Source organism: Stegostoma tigrinum, chromosome 19, assembly GCF_030684315.1.
Source record: "Stegostoma tigrinum isolate sSteTig4 chromosome 19, sSteTig4.hap1, whole genome shotgun sequence".
Lineage (NCBI taxonomy): Eukaryota > Metazoa > Chordata > Chondrichthyes > Orectolobiformes > Stegostomatidae > Stegostoma > Stegostoma tigrinum.
In genome coordinates this window covers 12,980,316-12,993,569 of record NC_081372.1, presented here as the reverse complement: position 1 = coordinate 12,993,569, position 13,254 = coordinate 12,980,316, and the positions used below count along the sequence as shown (strand labels likewise).

General features: G+C 41.5%; 1 protein-coding gene across 4 annotated transcripts in view; it reads right to left on the bottom strand.

The window, feature by feature from the left end:
• The window catches only part of LOC125461196 (tumor protein p53-inducible nuclear protein 1), a 39,768-nt gene that overhangs the window by 14,947 nt on the left and 11,567 nt on the right, over positions 1–13,254 (bottom strand). For all 4 annotated transcript variants that reach the window (XM_048549683.2, XM_048549686.2, XM_048549685.2 and 1 more), the window contains exon 2: positions 9,227–9,532. In XM_048549683.2, the coding sequence (XP_048405640.1) occupies positions 9,227–9,344 (118 nt within the window). In that variant the 5' untranslated portion in view covers positions 9,345–9,532. The remainder of the gene's footprint in view (positions 1–9,226; positions 9,533–13,254) is intronic.

The following is a 13,254-nucleotide window of genomic DNA, read 5'->3' as shown; positions in this document are numbered from 1 at the left end:
CAATACTGCACTTAAAAAAAGGCCAATCTCATCTGTCTCCTGGTATAATAGACTCGATGAAGCACTCCCTCCCTTTCTGTATAATGATTTGTAAATGATTACTTTTCCTTAAAAATGTACGTAAAGCAAGATCTCCAATTAATGTGATGCTACTCAATCAGCTGCCATCCATTATTATTCCAGGGTAAACAAGAAAATAAAAGAAGCAATGTTTTCTACCCAAAATGCAAGAAACGATATGCATCTATTCTTCATCTTGTTTTGCTGCAAATACAGTGACAATATACGTATCATTCCCAAGGTATGTTGATCAACAGCAAAGGCAGCATTTGTGTCTCTACTGAAGGTGGTTCACAGGGCTATTAGGTAAGGAGTCAAGTATTTTGACTTGCCAAATGCAGGATCTTCCCATCAATTGGTGAGTCAAACTGGTGGTCACAGTCTAAGGATTCAGAGTAGTCCAGTTAGGACAGAGATGAGGAGACATTTCTTCACCCAGAAAGTGGAGAGTCTATGGAATTCACTGCCTCAGAATGCAATTGCAGCCAAAACATTGAATGTTTTCAAGAAAGAGAGTTAGATATAATTCTTGGAGCCAAAGGGATCAAAAGTGGGGAGAAAGTAGGAGCAGGACAGAGTTGATCAGTTATGACCACACTGAATGACAAAGCAACCTCAAAAAGGGCTGAATGGCCTATTCCTGCTCCTAGTTTCTATGTTTATATGGCCTAATCTCAATGTAGAAAATGAGAATGTATATCTAAGTCACCATGATGAACCTCTTGGAGGGAATGGTGTTGCCATGTACCTCAGGTCCTCCTGGAGACAGTCATGTTAGATACACGGGAGCTAGACTTGGAGAAACATCACAGTAAAACCCCAGGATTGCTTCGCTCCTTGGCAAAGAATTAACACATGAAACTTTATGATGACATATCCTGGCACTATTATTTCCTAAAGTCTTTGAACAGCGTATGTTGCCGAGATGGGGAATGGAAATGGAATCACAATGGGACGGCTTAAATAAAATGATTAAAAACTGTGAAGTCTTAGCAGCATGCTCCACCCTTGTCAACATTGGTTAAACTCACTCACTCTAATCAGTATTAGCACAAACAATTTTTAATCACAAACCTAAATTTGACACAGTTTCAATATCACACCTACACTTGGAACTGGACTAAGTAAGACATTAATAAACAAATACAAATCATGAAGATTGTGTATGTTAACTTTACAAAGTATAGAACAAGATAAGGCTATCAAGGGAGAGTGAATTATACATGAGAGATGCAAGAGGTCCAAGATAAAAACTTTGATGACATTTCTCCTTGGCTCATATTCCTCTTCCCTTTTTAACAAAAAATGCTGTGAAGTACTGTTTCTCTACACTGCAGATATAACCTTGAGCTATTGCTGGTCAAGAGAAATGGAGGACATGGCACTTTCAAAATCAGTTCAGCGTCAAGTCAAATGTTAGCTGGGGATCAATTTTTTTTTGTAGAATGTAAAATATTTTGTGCAGGTTTTTTTTGACAAGCTATGGGGGGAGAAGCTTTTTTATTTTTAAAGAAGTGCATGATGTGGTAATGACTTTGAACTGCCATGTGTGTTTGGATAGAAATTCATAGAACCCCTAGTGTGGAAAGAGGCCATTCAACCCATTGAGTCAGCACTGGCCCTCCAAAGAATGTTTAAAAATAAGGGGTTACCCATTTAAAACAAAGGAGAATGTTTTCCCCTCGGATGGTTGGGAGTCTTTGGGACTCTTTTCTGTAAAAAAGAAGAGACATAGTGGAAACAGAATCTTAAACATATTCTATGCTCTGATAGATACCGTCATGATAAACAAGGGATAAAGCGCTACTGGGGTAGACAAAAACATGAGTAATCAAATTGGCCAGGAGTTTATTGAATAGAAGATTGGGCTTTAGGGGCAGAGTGGCTTATTCCTGCTCCTAATTCATTATTGGTACAGTCCAATGTGCTTGAATCCAGCTGGTTGGCTACCAACTGTGCCCTCCAGTAGTAACCCACTATTGAGTTTTACACCTTCAGGGGCAACACATTTTGAAATAACCTCAAAGTATAGTACCATAGGGAGACAATCAGCAGCCATTTACACATACAATAAGATCTCACAAGCAGAAATGAGTAATTAATTGGCTTAAGGAAGACAGGAATGTTGTCCGCAGCACAAAAAGCATTCCCACCAAATTTTCAGACACACAAATGCAACCTTCAATGTCCAGAACTGGCAGACACCTGCAAGTTACACAAATATCTCATCTAAAAACTGGCCAAGTAATCCAAGCAGGCTTATTAATTGGAAATAACAGCTAAATGCATTATTGAGAGATAATTTTAGCTGGTTACTCGGGTGGGTGGGATGTGACTCGTTTCCTGCAGGGTATGTTTACCCGGATGTGGCAATGCTTAAGTTACCCATTGCAAAATGGGAAATGAAGCTGGACATTGTTATTGAAAAATCCAAGAGATTTGTTATATCTAGCTATTATATATAGAGACATTATATTCACAGACCTAAGAGTGTCTGGGCTAATATGATGATAAGTTAAACAAAGGCAGCATGCTTCTTGTAATGAGTCATGCTTCAAGTGATCAGAGTTAAGATGGAGTATGTGACCTTTATACTCTTACCTCAAGGCCTCATACCGTAATTGTATCAGGGGCATGTCCCTTAAGAGAATGAGTGGTACTGACCAAGAGACATAACATAATCAAGGGGAAAGGCGTGGGGGAACAGAAAGTAAAGAAACGGAGAAATAGCGCTGATAGTACACAGTCACAATGGATTGAATAGTCTCCCGAGTTGTATAATAAAATATTTTGAGAAACGGTACACTGTTTTTGCCAGCTAACAGGCAGCTGAGAAAAAAGTCTCAAAACAAGTTTCACTAGTTTGCATATTAATGACCTTAGGAACAGTGGTACAGATTGTTCCAAACAGTTTGTTCCAAAGCACAAAACTAAGAAAGAAACAATGCAAGAACGTCAAATAGAGTGGCAAGTGGCTGCTCCCACACTTGCACAGTTCCCTAGATGGGAAATTCCTGATTTTAGCTAAAGAGGGTAGTAACGTTTGCAAATTCACAGATGCACAGTAACATCATGGCCACAGGTAATACTGAACAGAGATGAAGTGGATTGAGAGATAATGGGAACTGCAGATGCTGGAGATTCCAAGATAATAAAATGTGAGGCTGGATGATGAAGGGTCTAGGCCCAAAACGTCAGCTTTTGTGCTCCTGAGATGCTGCTTGGCCTGCTGTGTTCATCCAGCCTCACATTTTATTATCATGAAGTGGATTGAAGTCTGTTTCAGCTCACTGTTTGTTTTGCCAGTTATGGATGCAGGGGCCTTTGCAGTGAAGTCATAAATAAGATTTCAAGGTCACTGGAGTGTACCGGCAGGCAGGAAGGTGGTTTGAAGTGTGTGCTTACTTGAATGCCAGGAGCATCCAGAATAAGGTGGGTGAACTTGCAGCATGGATTGGTATCTGGGACTTTGATGTTGTGGCCATCTTGGAGGCATGGATTGAGCAAGGACAGGAATGGTTTTCGGAGATAATGGGAACTGCAGATGCTGGAGGATCCGAGATAACAAAGTGTGGAGCTGGATGAACACAGCAGGCCAAGCAGCATCTTAGGAGCACAAAAGCTGATGTTTCGGGCCCAGACCCTTCATCAGAAAAGTTGGAGGGGGGTCCAGGCCCGAAATGTCAGCTTTTGTGCTCCTAAGATGCTGCTTGGCCTGCTGTGTTCATCCAGCTCCACACTTTGTTAATAGGAATGGTTGTTGCCAGTTCCAGGGTTTAGATGTTTCAGTAAGATCAGGGAAAATGGTAAAAGCGGGGAAGGTGTGGCATTATTAGTCAAGGACGGTATTACAGTGGCGGAAAGGACGTTTGATGAGCATCATCTCCTGAGGTAGTATGGGCTGAGGTTAGAAACAGAAGAGGAGAGGTCACCCTGTTGGGAGTTTTCTATCGGCCTCTAAGAAGTTCCAGAGATGTAGAGGAAAGGATTGCCAAGATGATTCTGGATAGGAGTAAAGTTAACAGGGTAGTTGTCATGGGGGACTTTAACTTCCCAAATATTGACTGGAAATGCTATAGTTAGAGTACGTTAGATGGGTCAGTTTTTGTCCAGTGTGTGCAGGAGGGTTTCCTGACACAGTATGTCAATAGACCAACAAGGAGGTGAGGCAAGTTTGGATTTGGTTCTGGGTAATGAAGCAGGCCAGGTGTTAAGATTTGGAGGTAGGTGAGCACTTTGGTGATAGTGGTTCAATTCGGTTACGTTTACTTTAGCACTAGAAAGGGATTGGTATATATCACAAGGCAAGAGTTATAGCTGGGGGAACGACAATTATGAGGCAATTAGGCAAGATTAGGAGTAACCGGAAGGCAAAGTACAGGGCTAATGGTAAGATTCTTAGTGTAGATGAGCAGAGATATCTCGGTGTCCATGTACACAGATCCTTGAAAGTTGCCACCCAGGTTGACAGGGCTGTTAAGAAGGCATACAGTGTTTTAGCTTTTATTAATAGAGGGATCGAGTTCCTGAAGCAAGAGGTTATGCTGCAGCTGTACAAAACTCTGGTACGGCTGCACTTGGAGTATTGCGTACAGTTCTGGTCACCGCATTATAAGAAGGATGTAGAAGCTTTGGAAAGGGTGCAGAGGAGATTTACTAGGATGTTGCCTGGTATGGAGGGAAGGTCTTACGAGGAAAGCCTGAGGGACTTGATGCTGTTTTCATTAGAGAGAAGAAGGTTGAGAGGTGACTTAATTGAAACATATAAAATAATCAGAGGGTTAGATAGGGTGGATAGGTAGAGCCTTTTTCCTAGGATGGTGACGACGAGCACAAGGGGGCATAACTTTAAATTGAGAGGTGAAAGATATAGGACAGATGTCAGAGATAGTTTCTTTACTCAGAGTAGTAAGGGAATGGAACGCTTTGCCTGCAACGGTAGTAGATTCGCCAACTTTAGGTACATTTAAGTCGTCATTGGACAAGCATATGGACGTAAGTTAGCGTAGGTTAGATGGGCTTGAGATCGGTATGACAGGTCGGCACAACATCGAGGGCTGAAGGGCCTGTACTGTGCTGTAATGTTCTATGTTCTATTTAGGATGCATAGGATGGAGAAGGAAACTGCAGGGGTTGGGCACAATTGAAACGTGGAGCTTGTTCAAGGAACAGCTAATGTGAGGCCTTGATGAGCATGTACCTTTCAGGCAGGGAGGAAGTGGTCAAGTGAGGGAACTGTGGTTTATGAAAGAAGTTGAATCTCTTGTCAAAAGGAAGAGGGGGGCTTATGTAAAGATGAGGCGTGAAGGCTCAGTTAGGGCACTTGAGAATTACAAGTTAGCCAGGAAGGACCTAAAAAGAGAGCGCTAAGAGGAGCCAGGAGGGGACATGAGAAGTCTTTGGCAGGTAGGATCAAGGAAAACCCTAAAGCTTTCTATCGGTGTGTCAGGAATAAAAGTCTTGACGAAAGTAACATTACAGCCAGTCAAGGACAGTAGTGGGAAGTTGTGCATGGAGAGAGGCACTAAATGAATATTTTTCGTCAGTATTCACAGAGGAAGACGACAGTATTGTTGGGGAGAATACTGACATACGGGCTATTAGACTAGATGGGATTAAGGTTCACAAGGAGGAGATGTTAGCAATTCTGGAAGATGTGAAAATAGGAACGTCTCCTAGGCCTGATGGGATGTATCCTAGGATTCTCTGGGAAGCTCGGTTGTGGGTAAAGTGTTGGAAAGGATTATAAGAGATAGTATTTATAATGATCTAGAATGGAATAATTTGATTAGGGATAGTCAATACAGTTTTGTGAAGAGTAGGCCATGCCTCACAAACCTTATTGAGTTCTTTGAGAAGGTGATTAAACAGGTGGATGAGGGTAAAGCAGTTGATGTGGTGTATATGGATTTCAGTAAAAAGTGTTTGATAAGGTTCCCCACCATAGGCTACTGCATAAAATACGGAGTCATGGGATTGAGAGTGATTTAGCGGTTTGGATCAAAAATTGACGAGTTGGAAGATGACAGGTTGATGGGAAATGTTCATCCTGGAGTTCAGTTACTAGTGGTATTCTGAAAGGATGTTTTGGGGCCACTGCTGTTTGTCATTTTTATAAATGACCTGGATGAAGGCGTAGAAGGATGGGTTAGTAAATTTGCAGATGACACAAGTCGGTGGAGATGTGGATAGTCCAGAGGGACTTAGAAAAGCTGCAGGGATGGGCTGAGAGGTGGCAAATGGAGTTTAATGTGGAAAAGTGTGAGGTGATTCACTTTGGAAGGAATAACAGGGATACAGAGTACTGAGCTGATGGTAAAATTCTTGGTAGTGTGGACAAGCAGAGAGATCTCAGTGTCCATGTGCATAGATCCCTGTAAGTTGCCACCCAGGTTGATAGGGTTGTTAAGGTGGCATACTGTGTGTTAGGTTTCATTGGTAGAGGAATTGAGCTTCGGAACCACGAGGTCATGTTGCAGCTGTACAAAACTCTGGTGCGGCTGCACTTGGAGTATTGAGTACAGTTCTGGTCACCGCATTACAGGAAGGATGTGGAAGCATTGGAAAGGGTGCAGAGGAGATTTACCAGGATGTTGCCTAGTATGAAAGAAAGGTCTTATGAGGAAAGGCTGAGGGACTTGATGCTGTTTTCTTTAGAGAGAAGGTGGTTAAGAGGCGACTTCATAGAGACATACAAGATAATCAGAGGATTACATAGGGTGGACAGTGAGAGCCTTTTTCCTCAGATAGTGATGACTAGCACAAGGGGACATAGCTTTAAATTGAGGGGTGATAGATATAGGACAGATGTCAGAGGTAGGTTCTTTCCTCAGAGAGTAGTAAAGGCATGGAATGCCCTGCTTGCAACAGTAGTAGACTCGCCAAGTTTAAGGGCATTTAAATGGTCATTGGACAAACATATGGATAATAGAATAGTGTAGGTTAGATGGCCTTCTGTTTAGTTTCACAGGTTGGCGCAACATCGAGGGTCGAAGGGCCTGCACTGCGCTGTAGTATTCTATGTTCTATGTTCTAAGTTATACAAGGAGCTACTAGCTAGAGATAAAGAGTTTTTTGGCCAAAGATGAAAGCTTCAAAAGGAACATCTTAAGACCATAAGATATAGGAGAAGTAGGCCATTCAGCCCATCCAGTCTACGCCATCATTCAACGACTTCTTGGTTGACCTGATAATCCTCAGCTCCACTTTCCTGCCTTTTCCCATAAATCTCGGTTTGCTTTCGATTAAAAGTCTGCTTATCTCAGCCTTGAATATGCTTAATAATCCAGCCTCAACAGCCCCCCGGCACTAAAAAATTCCACATATTCTCAACCCTCAGAAGGAATACTTCATTTGTCCTGAACGTGCAACCTCTTACTCTGGGAATATGCCCTCTGGTCCGAGACTCTCCCACAAGGCAAAACAACCTTTCCACATCTGCCCTATCATTTTCTCTTGCAAAAGCTTGCTGAGTGGCAGTGAGACAGAGGTCGAGGGAAAGAATTCCAGCACTTTGCATGAAGCAGCTGAAGGCAAGACTTTACGGGAAGGTGGAAATCAGTGATGCGCAAGAATTAGAGGATTGAGTTACAGGATGATAGCATGGAGTTTTGGAGTTGAATACAATTGGAGATGGGTAGAGGAGAGGCCGTTGGAGAATATGAAAGCAAGGATGAGAATTCTTAAATTCAGACATTACTACTTGGGGGTTAACTTAGATCAATACCAGTCACTCTAAGAGTTTCCTAGCCAAAGAAATCTTCACTCTTCAATGGACACATTCACAAGCAGAAGTGTTCTCTGGCTTGAAGTGCTTTAAAAAAAGGAATAGAATAGAAGGAATTTTGATGACTGACACGGACACAGTGGACCAATGGCCGCCTTTTCCATGAAACGTAAACTCTGACTGCACTTTTGTCCTAAAATGTCAAGACCTAGATTCTGACATTTTCCTACGTACAGGGGATGTAGAAATGGGACAGAATATCAGTTCGTTTGATTTGCTGACTGAACTTGATCTAAACAAATTGCAAAGTTCCTATTATTGACACTACATAATTATTCCCAATGACACAATTGCACCATCTTTCATCATAAAGATCTCAACAATGTGCATGTCATGTAACTTTGAGATTTGACTCAGTGGCCTTATTTTTTAAAAAAATCTTGGACTTGTAGGAAAGTTCTTTCGCCAACCCTCTCCTTCCTCAAGAAATTCACACCTCCAGGCAAGAAAAGATTTAAAATACACAAATGCAACGTGGTCCTATCCATTTGCTTGTTTCTACACAATGGGAAGCAGAGATTTTATGGATTGGGGTACAACCTAGCAGCACCAAGGGTTAGAAAGTTACAAGGATTATAGAATAGGTTCAGGGTTTGGGGGGGGGGGTGGAATTTAAAAGGGATGTAATGGGCAACTTTTTCACACAAAGGGTGGTGAGTGTATGCAATGAGCTGCCAGAGGAAGTGGAGGAGGCTGGTACAATTACAACATTTAAAAGGCATCAGGATGGGTACATGAATAGGAAGGGTTGAAGAGGGATACGGGCCAAATGGGACAAGATTAATTTAGGGTATCTAGTCTGCATGGATGAGCTGGACCAAAGGGTCTGTTTTCATGCTGTGGTGTATGACAAATAGAGTACCCAATCCTGAAGACATAGGGGAACCTCAAGTTGAGTCTCAGTCCTCAGCTGAATGCTGTTGAGGCTTTTATTATGTTTTTAAAAAGTCACAAGTTTGGCCACAGTTGGTGAAATACAGGAAAACCTGAATGCATTGCAGCAGTGATATCTTAGTACAGCTCAATACAAGTTTTAAAAAGACACTTCCATTTTTATATAAAAAAAATTACCTTCACATCTTTCTAAAAATGCATATTCTTGTACCCACAGACCTGATTGCAGAAGCAACACCCGCGATCTTTGAGAATTCATCTAAAATGTTGTAATTACTGCTGAGCTGTTTTTGGTGTCAGATTTTCTTACGCAAAGTATTGCTTTGATATATTCTAAATACAAAAACCAAGTGGTCCATTTACGATGGCAAACTGTTCTGTACTAGATTAAACAATGTCAGAATTAAATTTACTGCAGAGATTTGGTATACACTGCTAGCATGAAATGACACTGAGAGGAGAAAATCTGGGGAGCTTTGGACTTACCTGGAAAGTCAACAATGAGCCAGCCATCATCCTCCTTTTCAGTCAAGCTGGGATCAGGACCCTGGGTGCAGACTTCTTCTGTTTCCCCATAGAAAAGGCTGGTGAGTCGGTGGAACATGGTGGTCTGACTGTGAAGCTGGCCTGCAATTTAAATGCACAGGCAGACAACCAATCTCTTAGGGGAAGAGAAGAGGCTGGTGAGCAAACAGTGCACAATGATTGCTCAGGCAATGTTCAGCTGAACAGAGACCACAACGCAAAGTGCTGTCATGTGGTCGTTCACTTGGGTTTACATGCAAAGACGACCTGGAAGAAAACATGGCAGGGAGAGAAAAAAAAGAGACACTTTACTATATCTTTCAGTCATTACCCAACAATGCTGATTAATTGAGAGTTACTGTCCCCCAGCAGGTTAACATAGTTGACGAAGGAAGCAAATAGTGTTTCCATTTTAAAAGTGTTAGATTAAATGTGTCAGTGAAAACTTCACTTAATTATGTAACTGACCTCACTATTTTGACGAACACAATCAAAAAGAAGCAGAGAGTGCTGGAGAAACTTAGATCTGACAGCAACTGAGGAGACAGAAACAGTTAATGCTTTGCATCTACTTCTGAAGACTTGAAAAATTAAAACTTTCTTTCTCCACAATCCTGCCAGACCCATCGACTTTCTCCAGCATTTTTTAAATTTCAGATTTCTTGCATCAACAGTATTTTGTTTTTTTGATGGAGAGTTTCAATGTTAATTGGGGTGGTGACTTGGGTTTAATGCTGCAATGGAGATTTACAGTTCTCCTCTCACTCCAAACACTGAATACCCATGATCAATCCTCTCAGCGCAAGAACACCGGAACTCAATGGGCTGAATGGCCTCTTTCCGTACCAAAATTACTTCCTGATTGACCAATGGGTAAAACTCAACCTTGTGGCCAGACAACTAACTTCCTGCCATCTCAAATAATTTTGAGAACAAATATACAAAAATGTAAAGCAGGAAGTGCACAAAGTAACATTACTGTTAACAAGGATTCTAATGTAGGAAACATGGCAACCAATTTGCACATTCACACAATCAGCAGCGTGATAATGACCAGACTGTTTAACTGATGTTGATCTAGCGATAAAATCATTGCTGAGGACACAGGGCAGAATTTAAAATTTGCTTCAAAACTAGTACTACAGAGTCTTTTCCATCCTCCTGAGGCAGAGGAGAGGCCAGCTTTGGTTTAACATTTGTCTGGCAGAACAGCTTGGGCTCTGTACACCAGCCTCTATTTTTGTGCTGAGGTTCTGGAGGGAGATTGAACCTAGAATGTTGAAACTCAAAATGGACAGGCAGGATAAAACAGAGCCCACAGCTGGTATTTAGCTGACTGTGTGATCAGCAGAGCTGTAACTTCCAGGTGGGAGTTAACTAGCAAATCATCTTTTGTGCTTTATAGTTCATTCCCAAACACTTACAGGACTTCACCTATAAAAGTAGGACAAGTGCTTTGTTTTTGCTCAGATAACATAGCTCCTATATCATCACATTATGTCAGCCTTTCCTCTACTGTATTCTCCAAGGGCAGAGTGAAGATATAAAAACAACGACCAAAATAAGAGGCTTGTGGTTTGAGGTTGTAATTTAGGAAACAGACATTATATTTTCCCAGTTAGAGAACTGTTTCCATGCTATCATTGTGACCTGGCATCACTGCCAAATGGATGTAGAATGTAATAACGGTACCCAACCAATTGAGTTGCAGATTAAAATCTACTGAGATATCCAGACACTTGAGATAGCTGGTAGTGAATCACAAACTGGAAATGTAATAGACAGATTCAAATTCCATCAACCTAGAGTTACAAATGGAGTGCAAGATGTCAGAAAGTTGGGTTAAATTCTGCTGTTTACACAGCATTTTTTACATCCTCAGCATATCCCAAAACACTTTGCCACTTCTGAAGAGTAGTTACAATTGTTACTAGTTAACTGTAAACTTTTGGGGAGGTGATGGCTTAATACTATTATCACTGGGCTCTTAATTCAGAGATTTAAGTAATGTTCTGGGGACCCGGGTTCAAATTCCACCATTGGCAAATGGAGGAATTTGAATTCAATAAGAATCTGGAATTAAGAGTCTAATGACCACAAATCCATTCTCAATTGTTGGAAATGCTCTTTAGGGAAAGAAACTACCTTCCTTACCTGGTCTGGCCTACATGTGACTCCTGAACCATGACAATGTGGTTGACTCTTAACTGCCCTGTTGGCAATTAGGGATGGGCAATAAATGCTGGCCTGGCAGCAATGCCCTCCTCCTGTGAACGGAAAAAAAAGCTGGATTTGTCCAACCGGTCACCGTCTTGAAGAAAATATCAAAAAGGTGATTTTTTAATAATTCAGCCCATGGCTCAAGATGGGACTCATTTCTCATTTCACTGGGAGATCACCCATTGGTGGGAAATGGGGTGCACTTGACGTGTTGCGTCGAGAGTTTTCTCTCCTGCAAGTTTCAGAAGGTCTGAAACATCAAGAAATTGCCAAAGAGGCAGCCAGTGTCAAACTCAGACTGGCATTATCAGTCTGAAAACTACAGTGAAGCGCCATCATTCATTGGGGATGTGATATCAGAGGTTTGCAATTGTGGATCATCAGGAAGTGGCTGTGCTGTAGCGTAAGCGGGAAGTGAATACTTTAACGATGATGATGCTACTCTTATCACAGAAATTGAAGTGAAGAATGTAAACATTGCACGAGACAGCTGTATGTACACTTTCTCAATCCCTCTTTTAAACACTTGCTGAGAGATAGAGAGGGTAATCATATCCCTGACTTGAGTAGACATGCAGCACAGGAGCATTCTACTTCGATAATGCAGTCCCAGTGAAGAAACATCACCCAATGCCCATGGTCAATACAGCCCTTTAAGGGAGAACCCCATAGGCTTAAATCTGAGTGTAACAATTTATAGATACAATTATGGAGCATATAATATGTTAGCATTAGTTCAAGGAATACACAACAGGCTTGGCACACGTTTAATACTCAAGAGATGTGCATGTTTGTGGAGACAGTAGTGTATTTATGAGTATTGAACAAGAACAGGCTATTTGGCACTTTGGGCTTACTCGGTCATTCAATAACATCGTGGTTGAACAGATTTTAATGGCAACTCTACATTCCCATGCACACCCAATAATCTCAGTGTAGGGCTAATGTAAGTTCACCAGCAATCCAGAACCCCAGGCTAGTGCTCTTTGGGCAATGGTTTTAAATTCCATTATGGCAAATGGTGAAGTTTGAATTCTGAAAAGCCCATTTTGTAATATTATTTAGGAAAAGAAATCTGCCATCCTTACTGGGCCTGGCCTACGTGAGATTCCTGACCAATAGCAGTGTGAATGACATTTAACTGCCCTCTGGGTAATTGTGATGGGGAATAAATTCTGGTTTAGCTAGTGATGCTCACGTTTCGTGGATGATTTGTTTTAAAAAACCCCCTCGAAAATGGCGGATATGTAGGCACTAAGCACAATACTTCATTGAACAAGATGTGTCAGTTTTAGTCCACTTAAGTGCCTTTGAAACCCCACAAGTGGTAATCATTACAAAGTGAGAGTATTCTGAAAAATAGAAGTGACACACTGGTAAGCAAGGATGCTCCCTTCAGCTTTTTGCTTAGAAAAATGCTTGAAAGATTCTAGGCCTGCACAATATCTTCCCACGTTGCCTCAGACACCGATGGAAATCTGAACAAAATTTCAGTCAACTATCAGAAATCCAAAGGACTGCCATTTCTTTCAGCAGTGTCACCCATTGACTGCTTATGCCCTCTATATTTGGATGGATGACCAAAGACAATAACTAATAAATAGGGAATTTTTTTATCCAGAGAAAAGTTGGAATGTGGAACATGGCCCTATGTGGAGTAGTTTGAGGCAGACAGTACAAGATGTTTTCTGAGCAAAAGTATGTACGTAAAAGACATAGCAATAGAGAGTCTCACACAGTGGATTAAATGAAGGAGGATGAGAGAGCGA